The following is a 16004-nucleotide window of genomic DNA, read 5'->3' on the forward strand; positions in this document are numbered from 1 at the left end:
CCTGCTTGTTAAACTCTCCATTGTGTTTTTTATTTCACTGAATAACTTCTTCAGTTCTGTAAGTTCTGCTACATTTTTTTTTAGGACATTGATTTCCTTGTACACTTCCTCTCTCAGGTTTTGTATATTTTTCTTTATTTCTTCATGCTGTCTAGCTGAGTTTTCTTGTATCTCATTCAGTTTCTTTAGGATTATCACTCGAAATTCCTTGTCATTCATTTCAAGGGCTTCTTGTTCTATAGGATCTAGAGTTTGAGCTTTATTAACTTTTGGTGGTGTACTTTCTTGGTTTTTTGTATTTCTGGTTTTTTTTTTTAGATGTTTACTCATTTTGGCAGGGAGTTTCACTGTGCACAGGTTTGACCCTCTGGCTAACTAAGGTATGGCTGAGTTTGTCAGTTTGGTTTGCCTACTCTGTGACTGCTCAGATGTCCCTTAGTGTTCTATATGTGTGTTCACCTCAGGACTTGGGCCTTACCAAGAAGATTCCTCTCTGGTCAGCTCTGGAAGTTCTCCCTGATCCTTGAGTTCTGGCCCTGGCAGCTGGATCCCTTCCTGCAGGCCCAACAGGATGTGTGAGATCTGTAAGTCTCTGCCTCACTATCTGGGCATTTCCCCTCTCTGTGTGCACACGATGGGGCCTCCCGGAGGGTGTGTCTTTTTTTCCGAGACTCCTCCTCCTTTGCCGGACCCCTCCCCTCTCTGTGTGCTCAGTACAGGGCTGGGGCGTGTCTTCTGCAATCCTCGTCACTCAGCCCCGCCCGGCCCCGAAGGGGTCTCAGACCTCTGCCACGGACACTGTGGGCGTTCCTGCGGCCCTGGTCATGGTCCTCTCTGGGCCTCCCACCTTCCCCCCGGTATTGCGGCCCCCTGTGTGGTTGAGTTATCTCCCACACCAGGGCGTGAGCACACAGTTCCTCTTTGAATCCCCCTGGAGTGAGCCGGCTCGGCGCCCTCAGGCCAGCTCTTCGGCAGGATCAAGCGGGCTCGGGGGCACCCCGGTCACCCCTTTCCCAACCAGAAATCAGTCTGGGATTTTTCCGAACTGAAGGCCACAGAGATGGTATCTGCCTCCCGGAAGCAGGGAGTTTACCTGGGGCCAAGGCCTCAGGTGTGGTGGAGTGACAGTCTGGCCAGGATCCTCTCCCCTGCCCTCCCGACACTGGCTGGGGGCTCCCCATGCCACCAGCCCCGCAAGAGATCCGCGGGAGGAATGGGATTGGTGGCCGCTCCACAGGCCCCGGGGTCCCTGCGCTGAGGCACACAAGTGGCACGGCTCAGTGAAGAGCCATACCAAGCAAAGATGGCTGGTCTGCCCGATCAGAGCCAGCCGGCTCCACCCCCCCCGGAGAAAATGTAGGCAGCGGTGGTGCCGGCACCTAGCCTTGTGTGGTAAGTGGGGGCCGGGCGGGCCTTTGCCCCCCAAGCGGGGCTGGGCTGGGGGTCACTCACAAAGCTCCCAGAGCTGGGCCGGTCCCGTGCCTTCCTCTCCGTCTCTGCATCGCCGCTGCCGTCTTTCCTGGCCTTTGTTGCCTTGGGCTGCTCGGTCTCCCAGCGCGGTTGCGGTGCTCTCAGGAATCTTCTTTTGCATCGGCCCTAAAACCTCGAGACTGTAGTTGCTTTTTTTCATTGTAGATTAGTTGATCAGTGATTTATTTGTTTTTTGTTGCTCTTGGAAATGCAAATAGTACTCTGGCAGCGCAGCGCACACTTCACAGGCTCTCTCTCTCCTCTGGCACGCTCACTCCAGACCCATCGCCATCTTGCTCCCCATAACAGAAAATTTGAATCAGCAGCCAATCTTGCCTACATTTTAATATGCCACTAATCAATCAGATTCTGAATGTCAGAAAAACATGACAAGGAAAGATTCCAGGTCAACACAAAATTTTTACGTCTCAGTTTTGTTCCTCCAAAAATTAGGTATTAAAAAAAACTAAGAAATGAAAAATTAAGTTATTTTACATTACTTTTATCTTTTCATTTGTTTTGTTTACTGATGTGCTTGCTGATAAGTAATATTTCAGAAATGCACACACACAGTGATGAAATACTCCAAAGGAAGTGTTTATTAAAGGGATAGCAAAGGTTAAAAATAACCTCACATTTATTGGACTTTTATTCCATACTAGTCACTAATAATCTTTATGTGCACTGTTAATTTTATTCTCATAGTAAGTCTATGACCTAGTAGATAATTTCAAAAAAGTGGATTGGCTCTAAATCTTACTTTAATGCAAAACTTTAACCTGAATCATATATACAAAGTTCCTCCTGCCATATAAGGTAACATACTCACAGGTTCCAACAATTAGTAAATGGGTCTCTTTGGGGAAACATTACTCTGCCTATTATAGCTGTAAGCGAAATATCTAATAACTTTAATTTTTTTTTTTTGTCCTTTTGGAGACTGACCGCACCGCGCTCAGCCAGTGAGCGCTGTGAGTGCACCGGTCATCCCTATATAGGATCCGAACCCGCGGCGGGAGCGCTGCTGCGCTCCCAGCGCCGCACTCTCCCGAGTGCGCCATGGGCTCGGCCCATAACTTTAATTTCTAAATCAGAATTGCTCTGGGACTGAAAGAGTCTTAGGAAGACTCTTGTATGTCCCATACTATTTTGAACAACTCGAATCACTGTCCTGTCTTCAAATGCTAACATCACAGTTCTGATGATTAGGTTTGCCTGTTACTCAAATTTGGGCATTTCTAATCTATCTTGTCACAGCACCCCACCCTGGACACTAATGTCATCAGTGGAATGGGCTTGAATATTAACCACTTTGATAGTAAAATATTTTCCTCTCTATTGGCTAAGTGCAATAGTGATATAGAAAAGATGGGGTGGCGGGGGAGGTCCATTTCAGGGGTCCTTTTTTCAGATTTTGGAAATCACAGTGATTCAAAGAAAACTATATTAGTGAACCCTAACCCCTTTTAAGGCCTCTGTTAAAATAAAAAAGTCCTGGGAGAGGGCTAATATACCTGTCTTCTTGTTAAGAAGAATGTAATGTTTTCATTGTCTGAGAAAAAGTTAACTTTAGAATACTGATATTTCTGTGATTCAGTCTTTTAGTAATGTAAACACTTAATTTTAGGTAGCCTGAAAATAGGGAACAGAAAATTTTTAATGATTCAGAAACTATAGCATGTTTACCTCCTCTCCCCACTCCTGTGGGCATATTCATAAAATGTGGGAGCCATGGTGTAGATAGTAAATACATGGTCTCTGGATTTTAAATCTGATCCCCCCACACTATTGTGTAACCTTTGACAATGTACTTAACTTTACACAGACTTTGGGTTATTAGTTCCTGCTTTTTTAAAAATGAGAATATTCACTTTACATGGTACTTCTTCATAGAAGGCTCTTAGAAAATAAACTTTTATTAATATGACCTTGAGTTTTCTAATGTATTTATTCCTGTTTGTTTTCGAAGGACTAAAAAATAAAAACTTGAAATTCAGGAGAGATAAATGTTGATTTCTTTTCTTTTTTCTATTTTTTTTTTTTTTAAAGTCTATTGTTGTAATAATTGCTTCAATAGGTTTTTGATACTTCATGGAATTTTTTTTTGAAGCAGTGCTTCCAAAACTCAATGTTTGTCATTTAACCACCAAGTCTATTTTTCATGCTTGTGAAAGAAAGAAAAGCCTTTCTATGGTTGTATAAAATAGATTCCCCTCTGTATCTGTGAGCACCTGAAATTCATCATAAATATAAAGCATTCCTCACGCCAATGCAATTTCAACACTAGGACCAATGTGATATTTTTCAGGCTAAAAGATTTTCATTTATTTCAGACTCGTTGATTCCTTCCGGACAGTTGCTTTGTTGAATTTTACATTAAACTTATTTTTCATAATGTGTCATCTTAATTTTTAGGTATCACAATGATATTATGGTTATTTTAAAAGAACCCTTATATTTTATAGATATATATTCAGATAGTTTATGGATGATATTATATGGTGTCTGGAATTTCCTTCAAAGTATTCGGGGATGGGCACGGTAGGAAGGAGATGAAACAATATAGGCCATGGATTGACCATTGTTGAAGCTGGGTGATAGGCATGTGTTCTTTATTCTCTTTTTCAAAGTAAAATTTTGAATTATTTTTCATTTAGCTTTTTTTGCCTGCCAGCTTCTCTGTCCACTATTCCTCTTACTCCTGTGATCTGCAGGCATCCACCCGTGATGTTCCTTCTGCCTGCACTTGCCCTGCTACAGTTTTTCAGTAGACTACCACTTGCCATTCCTCAGATCTCAGCTTGCTTCAAATTCTGCCCTTCCCACACTGCACTTACCTCAGTTAGGTGCCATTGGTGTACTCTTCTCTCTCACCTCTGTCAAGGTACCTGTCGTACTTCACTGTAATTGCTTAATCCTGCATCTAGACTGAAATCTGTCAGTGGAGGGATAATGTTACCTTGTTCACATGGTATCCTTAATACTGGCTGCAGAGTGGGAGTGGGTGCTGAAGAAATGTTTGCTGAATGAAATACACACACACAGGCACACACAGAGTTACCTTTGCTTCATACTATTTCATCTGTTTTCTGTATGTCAAGTAATACCCAATAGGGAGAAGCCCATCAGTCACCTTTGCACCTCCACCATTGACTTTATATCCTGGATAAGTCAAGCATGTAGTTGTTTCTCTGCTACATCATACTTCACTAAATTCTCTGAAAATGTGTATGATTGATAAGAATAAGGGGTGGGAGGGGGGTAAGAAACCAGCATAAAAACATAGGTATCAAATTGGCAACTTTACAATTCTTTTCTTTGATGATTACTTTTCATTGGTATTTACGTCCTCCACTGAAATCTGACTTTATAAATGCCAAGTGGTTATAGACCGAATGGGATTTGAAGACAAAGGAGCGAGCTGTCATAATGCTAGGCATGCCCAGTTTTCCATCAGCAGTTGACCTCTGGAATTTTTTTTTTTTTAACCTGGAGAGATTATTTTCAACAAGTAATTGAACTTTTTTTTTTTTGAGGAGGAGGTTAGCTACTTTGAGAGTGTTATAAAAATTTAGAAAAATTCTACATGCCATTCTTAAATGTAGTTTGGTGGGGGGTTCTCTCATTCCCACATAAAGTCATTATTGTAGTAGAGCAGAGAGATATAACTTGCTGTTATCCTAAGGGTTGTAAAAGCAAAGTTTTAATATCATTAAAAACCCCAGGAGCAAAGATGTGACATCTATTTTATTGTTTTTAAGGGGGGAAATGTCATATTCCTGGAGTAAAATAATCAGGATAGCAGTTGAAAAATTTAAAGCAAAATAAGAAGGCATAAAATTTGCCTAGGGGAGTATATAATCAAACGTGTACAGCACTATATAGAAAATGAGGAAAAACTGAGTTGAAAGATGAAGAAACTGGAGAAACCAATAAGGATTTTATGGTAGTAAAATGTGTTTTTACTTTAAGAAAGTTGTGTTCATTTTCCCAATTGAATATCTCCATATTTTATTTATGTCTTCTTTATCCATTGGTCAGTGGTGACGTTATTAAATATTGGTATAAATATGTGTAGAATTTGAAATAAATGAGTTAGGAAAAAGCATTTGATACCATATTTAGTTTTTAAAGTCTTAATTATTAAAATTAGATTTGAACCCTTATCTATACTTTTATCTTTTTAGAGTTTCCTACCAAACTCAGATATTATTGCTTGTCATCTCTTGAACTTATCAAATGCTATTCATGGAAATTAAATTAGGCCTTCTCTGAGCATCCTATTTAAAATTGCAAACTGCCCCTCCTATTCCAGATCCCCTAAACCTGTTCTCAATTTACAAAACCGTTAGCATCTCACACACATAATTGATGTATTTATGTTTATTGCTTGCTTTGTCTCTTCCTCTACATAAGGGTACAAGATTATTTTGGTGTTTGATGTATGCCAAACACTTAGAAAGGCACCTCTGGCTGATGAATTCATGAATGAAATAATGACTTTGTAGTCATAATAGAAGCTAAAAATTACTCGATTCTGTACCATGTACCAGGCATTATTTTAATTACCACATATGTATAAATTAATTTAATCTTCAAAGTACCCCTATTAGGTCAGTGCTATAATCCCTTTTATACAAATGAGGAAATTGAGACACAAAGTAGTTAAGCAATTTGGTAGTTACTTAGCTTATTGATTTATGTTACTAATAAGTGGCAGAGTCTGGATAACAACACAGACAGTCTTGCTTCTGGGGCCATGATCTTATCCATTATGGTACATTGCCTCAAGTTTGTAGATATATCCTTATGGAGAAAAAAGTACATATTTTTATAAATAAATAGCTCTCAATCTTTTTAATTTCTCAACACAGTTGAAGGATCATCTCCCACACACCTAGAAAATAATGCCTTTCTATGGGAGGCTTTAGAGGTAGAAGAGGATGTGAGTTGTGGGCAGTTTTCTGCAGTCTAGTTGTAAAGCATCCCCTTTCTTACTGTCCTCTGACATCACTCTTGACAACCATCACCTTGATTTGACTTTTCAAAGAGTCAACAACTTCGCAAGATGTAATTTCCTCATTCTAAAATGTGAGTTTGGGACCATGAGTATAAGCTATGAAATGTCTTTCTCCCTCTAAATTCTATGGTTCTATAAACGTATTTCTATAAATATATTTCTGTGCTAAGATGTGCAGGCAAAGTATCGACAGTATCAAATGCTGGTCAAGTCCTTTCTACATCTGAACTTTAGTAGAAATTGCACAACATTCTTCAATAAAATAGAAATGAAATGAAAATTGAAAAAGAGATTGAAAATAGAAAAATAATGGCTTCTCCAGAATCCATAATGGCCTTTGGATTTTTACCACAGCACTGTGCTCCATTAACAAGAATCTTGAAATTTGTACATATTTGGCATACCCGACACTGGATAGTCCACGTTTTCATTTTGGAATATGAGTTGCTCTTGTTATGTTATTAGTTGGCTAGTTCATTTTTCTCTGTTTACCTTCTCAATGTAGGTGAACTATTCTACTCCTGGTGCTAACCCTCTGCTTTATCTATCTATACTCACTTGGGGAGATTGTTCCCTTCTCAGATTTCATAATCATCTCAATATTAATTATTTTAAAATCTAATCAACCCTGGCTTAACTATAATACTGCATAAAAAGAGATAACAACTGAAAAGCATCTCCATGGTATTGGAAACTTTATACACTGTTAGTGAAATGCGTCTTTGGAAGTCAGTCTGATAGTTTCTCAAAAGGTTACACATAGACTTACCATATGATGTGGTAATCCTACTCCGAGGTATATACATACCCAAGAGAAATGCACACAAATTCTTGAACATGAAGGTTCATAGCAGCATTGCTCATAACAGTCAAAAAGTGAAAACGATCCCAAACATTTCACGAATTGATGAATGGGTAAATAAAGTGTGCTAAGTCTGTAAAACAGAATATTACTTGGCAAAAAGAGGAATAAAGTACTGAATTATGCCACATACAGCATGGGTGAGTTTCGAAAAATCATGTTGTGTGAAAGAAGCTGATCACAAAAGATCACATGTATAGTTCCATTCATATAAAATGTCCAGAATAGGCAAATCTATAGAAAAATAAATTAGATGAATGGTTGCTTAGAACTGGGGCGGATTGAGAGGAAATGGGGACTTAACTGCTAATGGACTTGGGGCTTCTTTTCATGGTGATGAAATGTTCCAAAATTGATTGTGATGGTGGTGGTTGCACAACTCTGTGAATATACTAAAAAACATTGAATTGTTTTCTTTAAATGTGAGTTTATATCTCACTACATATGTATGAGTATGTATATATATATATGTACATATATATATACATATATATGATATTCCGTACAAATGCATAATTTTACCTAAAGTAAACACGAATAATTCATAATTCATAAGCTACCCACCCAAGTCCCTATTGCCACTGTTCTGTGTCAGGAAGGAAATCTTTTCCTCTACCCTCTTAGACTGAGTGTGTGTGTGTGTGTGTGTGTGTTTACAAATTGAAGTAACAAGATAGATTAACAAGAGAAGAGGCACATGGTTTTCATTAATATTTCTTTGCACAGGAGTTCAAGAGAAAGGACTGAAACTCAGAAGCAGTTAGACTCAAGGGCTTATATATGCTTTTAACAAGGGAAAGAGGGGTTGGGTTTCAAGGGATGATAAATTGTGGGGAAGTGACTAGTAAATATGAGTATATGGGGAAACCAACAGTAGGTAAGGGCTATTTTAAAATAGTGAGGTCTGTTTATGCAAACTTACCTTGGTGTTGACTCCCTATCTTTAATGATAAAAGTCACTCCTCTCCCCAGTAATGTAGAGAAGGCACACCTCCTCAAGGGGAAATTTATGTCCTGCTTTTAGACAAAAAGGGTAGGGCAGAGAACTCTTCCTGGGTCTGTTGATTCTTAATTGCCATCAGCTCAAAATAATCTTATGTCAAAATGGTATATTTTGGGGTGGCACATTCTGATCTCTTTCATCTTCTAGACTTCTTAGCTATAAACATGAAGGTTTAGGGTTTTTTTCTCCTTTTTTTTATTCTATGAAATGTGTCATTAAGCATTATGTATTTATTTGGTATGTACTTTGTAGGAACTTAAGTTAAAATGGCAGCTGAACCAGCAGTACCAGGAAACTGTTCTCTAAATTGCATAACCTATAAAATCGATCTTTAAAATTTTAATTCTGCATCACAAAAGAATTTTATACTAACAGTATATAGATGAATCTTAACTTGGGAGTATTATTTTATATAAGTAACAAAGACCACAGAAAATAATTAAAATGTTGTCAGTGTATCTAGCTAGCTCCAAGGGGCTAGGAAGGTCAGAGTCAATAACTATTCCAGCAGTGACCAGAAAAAATATTTAATGAGTGGGCCTGCCCACCACCGTGTAGACCAGACTTCAAAAAAGTAAATAAATAATAAACTTCAAAAAAAAATTTATTCCTACTTATTAAAAGACAATTCACATAAATGGAGATTTGCTTTTTAAAACTATATGTGAAGTTTTAAAAGCTTTTTCTGGCTAGCCGTTTAGCTCCATCAGTTAGAGTGTGGCCTTATAACACCAAGGTCATGGGTTCAGATTCCCAAACTGGCCAGCTGCCAAAAATGAAAAAGAAAATGTTTGTTCTTCATGTTAATTTATAAAATGAATGTAATTATAATCAAAATCTCAATATGATTTCTTGCTTTGAAATTTATAAAAAATGAAATAAAATTTACAAGAAAAATGAGCAGATATATGTATTTTTTAATTTGAAAAGTAAGGGCAAGAAGAGGTGCAGCACATCACGTATTTGAATATATAAGGCTGTAGTTACAAGGACCAGGCAGGTCTAGTGTAAAACAGTAGAGCCTCATGGAGAATATGAGGAATAACAGAGCAGATATGTTCCCTTAGAGTATTCTAGTCGAATCTTATAAAGCAGCATGTGTTTGCCATGCTTTTTACCTCTTAAAGCTGTTTTGGAAATGATCACATTTTTTGTTGAGAATTTTTCACCTTAAAATCTAAGAGAAATATTTATGGATGTTATTTATGGTTTTAACTGTTGTATATTATTGTTAGTATTATTTTGCAGTAATTCTTAAGGAGAGGAGTGGAGCTTGGAGAGTCAATGGTGTTTTTCTGAACCGTGCACAGCCCTCCTACCATGTCCTGATATGTCCTCCCTTATCATTTCTCTGAGAATCGTTGTTAGCCACAGATTAGAATAGGTTTTATTAACCTTTATGGATTTTTGTGCAAATCAATGCATGAGTGCCACTGATCTGAAGTGAATTGGGGATCATTTTAAGAATTCGATTAATGAAATCAATCAACAACCACCTCCATAATTTCTCGTTTTTATTCTGTAGGTCAGAAGGCTCAATCAGCAAATCAAAAACTATTACTGCATTTCTGACCTTCCTCTAAGTCTCAGTCAATTCCTACCACATTGGCTTTACCTGACACACCCTGTCTTGTGGTTTGCTAGATTTCTTCTTGGAGAGGGGATGAAAATTAGGGCAAACCAACTTCAGGACGTGACTATCCATAATGCCCATTCCCCTGGCTCTCTGATGTTCACATTCCACTTAGGGAAAAACACACTGTCATCTCCATTCTACCTAAAGTACTCGTGTGGAGCACCTTGAAGTTACATGCTTATCCCTAAAACAGAGGCACATTTTGCATTTAAATAAACTGTTTAATCTGAATGTAGGGACAACAGTTCCAAAAGCAGTTGTCAGAGATTAATCACTAAAATTATATTATATATATATATATATATATGTCTTTTTTTTTTCCAGGTTTTAGTTTACTGAGCCTTCTTTGGAAAAAATATTGTGATATGGATAAAAACACCAGATTTAGATTCAAAACACTGCTGGCCTTGCTATTTATTGGTTGCATGTGCTTGAGCAAGTTACCTAATATCTTGCTTGTTTCTTTTATTTAAAAAATATGTATATATTAACATAGTACATAATCCTCATAGTGATGGTGGTTGGATAGGAGGAGATGATATATGTATGAGTGCTTTGTGGTTATCATCATTTGTGGCGAAAGCTATGTTCCAATATTAGACTTGAAATCAATATTATTTTATATGCTGAGGTTACTTTGAGCCAATATAAAATGAAAGATATATTATTTTTATTTTCAGGACTCACAACATTTTAAACCAGGTCATATATAAGGACCATAAAATATAAATGATTTTGCAACCAAGTATGTAATACCAGTAAACAGGTGGTTTTATAATTAAGATAATCTAAAGTTTTTAATAAAGTGTATTAAACATGGACTGCTTACAGTGTACAGTTGGTGTCTTATTCCTTTTGTAATAGTGCTTTTAGTATTCCACTGAAACATGGCCAGTGGATGTACAATGTTCTTAGTTACCATTATGAGAGACTCTGTCTGTTAAAGCTTCTCCACTGTCTCTGCTGTAAGCTGGAAGAACGCGGGGAGCGACAGCAGCTACTATCAACAGGGAACCATATTAATTATTTGAAATGTGCCTCTTAAGAGGAATCAGCAGAGTTTATTACAAGTCGAATATTACTTGAATCGGGAAGGTTACTCTAACTGTTATCATAATCTATGTATCATTAACTTTCCTTGTTTAGGAAAAGAGATTAACAACCCTGTAAATTGCTATAGTAAATGTGTGAAATATAACTGCTTATTCCGATTGTGGAAGGAAAGTGGTGGGTTCTCCACTCCTACCCAAACCTTTGTTATATAAAGTAGCTTTAGAAATTGAACTGACTCCATAATTATGATTTCTTGCCTCAGAATCATAATTGCTTACTGGATTATCAGTATACAAACTGTAGCTACTTTGAGCATTCGAGAATTCTTTTGTATTTAAGTTGACAGTTCTTTCAGTGTCTTGGCCTTCAAATCAGCTTTAACACTTTAAACTCATAACACAAAAAGTATATTGCAAATATGTATGTGAGCTAGTAAAACGCTTTGTAAAGAATAGGGAATGAATCCATTCACCTGCTTTTTAAATTGTGGTTAGTTATTGGTTTTCCGTCAAATATGGATAAGCAGGTAGGAATACTGCACTTTTCTATTTAAATAATGGAAGTTAATCTTAAAGGTAAAATATAAGATAAACAGGTTTCTAAAGTTATCTAAATAAACATCAAAGTGTTATCTATAGATTGGGTGCCAGTCTCCAGACCATTTATTACTGGTTTGCAATGAAATAAGTGCAGAAAGTTAGAGAAGTGTTTAGAAACACTTATGACAAAATGACAGAAGGCAATGTCTGTTTAATAATAAAAAATGGGATCTTGTATTTTATATGTCTTTGTTTTTAGTTTTTCCATTTCATTTTTCTTATAACTCATTTTTGTTGTATTTTTTAAAGTAACCATCCACAATAAATGTTTAATTTAATTAAAAGAAAAAAACCTTAAGATAGTTGATGAAGCACTGATTTAATAGGGGGCGGTGTTTGGATGATACATACTGTTTTTATATTTGGGCAGATCTGTCTACACTCTACAATAGCTCTTAAATCGGTGTGGAGAGAACTGATATGACATCATAAAAATGAAAAAAAAGTGAAAGATGTAACTATAATGTCTTCTTAACCGTTTTTTTTTTTTTGGTCCACAGGGCAGGCACATCATGGACAAGTTTCGTACATCTCTCCACCAATTCACATTGACTCTGAGCTAGAAAGACCCCCTGTTAGAGGTGAGTTCTTCATTTAAAGAAAAAGAAACTGTATTTATTCTTTGTGAAGGCAGTTAACCAAGTTTAAGATGGTTATAAATATGTACATATTTGGAATGCAGTTCCTGTTTAAAAATCAAGGGAAGAAAATGAAATGTGTGAGTAATCTGAGGAAGAACAAGTCTTAATTATAAACTAAAACATGAAACTGAGAAGTGTTTGTAAACCAGAGTACAATGGTTTCAGGAAAAAAGGGATCCATAGTGATTCACTAGTTGAATACCAGTTTAGATTTAGAGATTACCAGATAACTATTACTTTTTTACTAGTTCTTCCTTCTACTATCAAATCTTTTACATTAAGAAGTCTTAATCTAAGTCATATTGACAGATTTTTTTTCTCCTTAAAGTGATATTTTATTATTTTTGAAAAGTCATTTTAGTATTAATATGATCATTTAGTTTTAAAAATATGTAAATTAAAATTATGTATTTTTTAATTAATATCACTTGTTTCAGTTAAAGATTTTTAGAAAAAGTCACATAAAATAAAAATTGAAAGTTAGCATTTACAATCTCACAATCTAAATACAGAATTTATCTTTTTGTTCTTAAAGGAATGTTTATGAATGATTTTCAAACTGTTTCAAAATATTCAAAGCTTGTGTTATGTAGGCATGTCTTTTAATTTTGAAAATGCCAGATATCCTAAGGTTAACTTTTTGGTTTTTAGTAATGCAGTATGCTTTCTTATACTTTCAACAATATTAATTACTGTTCATAATTTTGAAGTGATTGGGTCTGACTTTTATGAGCATGTTTTCTGTAGAGGGTATTTTCTCTGCCAGGAAGTCTCTTACCTCTTCTTGTCTACCCAATATGTTTCATCCAGTGTTTCAAGGCTCTTCCTTATCATGAGTTCCTCTGTTAAGCTTTCCCTGACTGTGTGCCTAGGGAGGAGCTCTGTGCATGCCTCTGTTCTCCAAATGTCCCCTGTGCTTGCCTGTTATTACACCGAAGACATTTTATTTTACTTTGCAGCATGCATGTTTCCCTCTTATCTGTATGCTCCTTGAAGGCAGAGAGTGTCATACTTAATATTTCTCCCCCCAGCTATTGGTCTCTGCTTGGCACATAGTAGAAACTCATTCATTGATTTTTGTCTAAGTGATTGACAGTAAAGGGGACAGCCTAGTGACACTGAAGGATGCATTCATGTTTTTCAAGAGGAAAAGGAAGCAAAAAAGATGATAAAGGAATCCCATGAAGAGGAAGCAGAATGAACCAAAACATAGATATGTGAAAATGTGGGATACTTTTAAGGAAGAGTGCTGAATGCACAGTAAAATGGGAGCAGTTCTAGAGGGAAAGACTGGAAAGATGTAATGAGGCAGATTGTGAAGGATTCTATAACCCGTACTGAGGAGTCTGTGTTTTATTGTGGAAGAAAAAATCAAATATTTTTAATTGCCTTTTTTCCCCTCCACATCAGTGAGATGTTACATTTTAGCATTATCAGTTCTGGATATCAGAAAAATATTTCTGATGTTAGCGTAGATGATGTGTTGACTGGGGAAGAGGTCAGCAAAGAGAGGCTATTCCAGTAGGTCAGGTAAAAGATGATGGGGAAATTAATAGTGTGTCAATGGTGATGTGAGGATCTTAGAAATATTTTGAAGAGACATGGCATTTGACTGAACAGATACAGGGAAAGGGACAGAAATGCCTCTGAGGCTTTTATATTGAATAATTTGGATGATGCTATGGTTTGGATGTTTGTGTCCCCTCTAAAATTCATATTGAAACTTAATTCTCAATTAAGGGATTAATGCCCTTCTAAAAGGGCTGGAGGGAACTAGCTGGGCCCTTTTTTGTCACTCCCATTTCTGCCATGTGAGGATACAGCAGAAGGCACCATCTTAGAAACAGAGAGCAGCCCTCACCAGACACTGAATCTGCCAGCCCCTTTATCTTGGTCTTCTTGGCTCTAGAACTGTGACAAAATAAATTTCTGTTCTTTATAAATTACCCAGTCTAGGTATTTTGTTACAGCAACATAAATGGTCTGAGAGAAATGCTTATGACATAATCCCTCATCAAGGAGAATAGATACAAATTATAAATTGATGCATTGTTTTAGACATGTTAATTCTTAGTAGAATGTTGTTCCTACCTAAGACAGAGGCCTATTTATGCAAGCTGGTAACTTTAATAGAATTCAGTTCTTCAGACGTGATCCCGGTATGATTTGAAAATGAGTACTTTAAAGTCGTGGGTAGGGTGGTATAACAATTTACTCCATAACTTAGTGAGTTAGGACAGGAAACCTTTATTTTAGTTCTGAGAGTTTCTTGAGTCAGATGTGGGCTGACTTAGTCAGGGTTGGATATTTAGTAGTTAGCAAGCTGATTGCTTTTGCAGAAGAGGGGCCTCATATTTTTGACAGTTGCCTTGATGTCATCTGGGGTGATGGCCACATGTCTCTCTCATCATACAGCTGGCTAGCCCAGGCTCATTCCCACTGTGGCAGAAAGATTCCCGGCAATAGTAAGGCAAGTCCAGAAGTTCCTGTGCTTTTCAAGCCTTTGCTTGTGTTGTGTTTGCTAATGTCCCATTAGCCAAAGCAAGTCACATAGTCAACCCCAGACCATCAGAAATAGATTATATCTCCTGATGGAGGAGCCACAGTGCAAAGGACCATGGATAATAGGGAGGAGAGGAATTTGGGCTTTTTAAGGACTCCTATAGGTAGGCATATAAAATGTAAAATAAATTTGGAATGAAATAACAAAAAAGTGACTGATAAAATGAAGGGGTTTAGAAGCCAATAAACTCAAAGTTGGGAGTTCTAGACATTTCTTATCTCTAGTGTCTACACAGAAGATCAGAAATGTGAGCTTTGTAGTACTTTGTGAAGATTCGGGATAACATAAAATAGAGTTTGAAATTATTTAGGCCCTAGATAAAATGTGGCTATTACTATTTACATTTGGGTCACTGATGTGGCATATTGGAGGAAAATGTACTTTGGAACCAGGAAGCCCTCTATGACCTTGGACGGCTTCTGTCTGTTATCTGTAGAACAGGGTAATAATGCCATCCTGGGCAGGTTTATTAACATGATTAAGTAAAATAATAAGTGTCTAATTCAAGGTAAATATCTAACATACACCAGAACCTGAAGAGCTGGGAAGCATGATTAAGAGCTTGACTTAAAATCACATCGCCTTTGTAGTGATCTTATTAAACTGGTAGAGAATGAATGACTATAATCCAAGAGTCATCTCTGCTTGATATTAACCTCAAATAATGTTCTCTCCTTTAGAATGACTGTCTTGATAGCTTCTAGTTGTCATATCATTCCTCTACATACGTTGACCCAAAGAACCTCCAGAATTGCTGTAATTAATGCAATTACAGTTATGATCACTAGCTCATGTGACAGAGCCTTGAAATTTTCAAAAAAGAACATTTAATTTGATGAATAAAGAGGTTTGTACAAATTACCAAAATAAAATTGCAAAAGTTCTTGTGCTTTTTCTTAAAACTATCTAGTATTTCATTTAAAGACAAATAATTAGAAATGGAATATAGTTGGCATAATAATATCATTAGTTTGGAGCTACAAAATATTTCTTTTCAACTATCACCCCTCATTTTCATTTACTATTTTTAAATATACTATATGCTATTATTGGTATTTATATGCAGTCAAAGTATACATGCAAATATATACTGTGTGTGTGTGTATATATATATATATATATTTTATATATATATATATATATATTTTATATATATA

At 36.7% G+C, this 16004-nt stretch overlaps 1 protein-coding gene across 1 annotated transcript in view; it reads left to right on the forward strand.

The window, feature by feature from the left end:
* LPHN3 (latrophilin 3) overlaps positions 1 to 16004 on the forward strand; it is a 291801-nt gene that overhangs the window by 36982 nt on the left and 238815 nt on the right. Inside the window, exon 2 of the mRNA XM_008573340.1 lies at positions 12144 to 12224. Coding sequence (XP_008571562.1) covers positions 12144 to 12224 — 81 coding nt within the window. The remainder of the gene's footprint in view (positions 1 to 12143; positions 12225 to 16004) is intronic.

Source organism: Galeopterus variegatus, unplaced genomic scaffold, assembly GCF_000696425.1.
Source record: "Galeopterus variegatus unplaced genomic scaffold, G_variegatus-3.0.2 Scaffold905, whole genome shotgun sequence".
Classification (NCBI taxonomy): domain Eukaryota; kingdom Metazoa; phylum Chordata; class Mammalia; order Dermoptera; family Cynocephalidae; genus Galeopterus; species Galeopterus variegatus.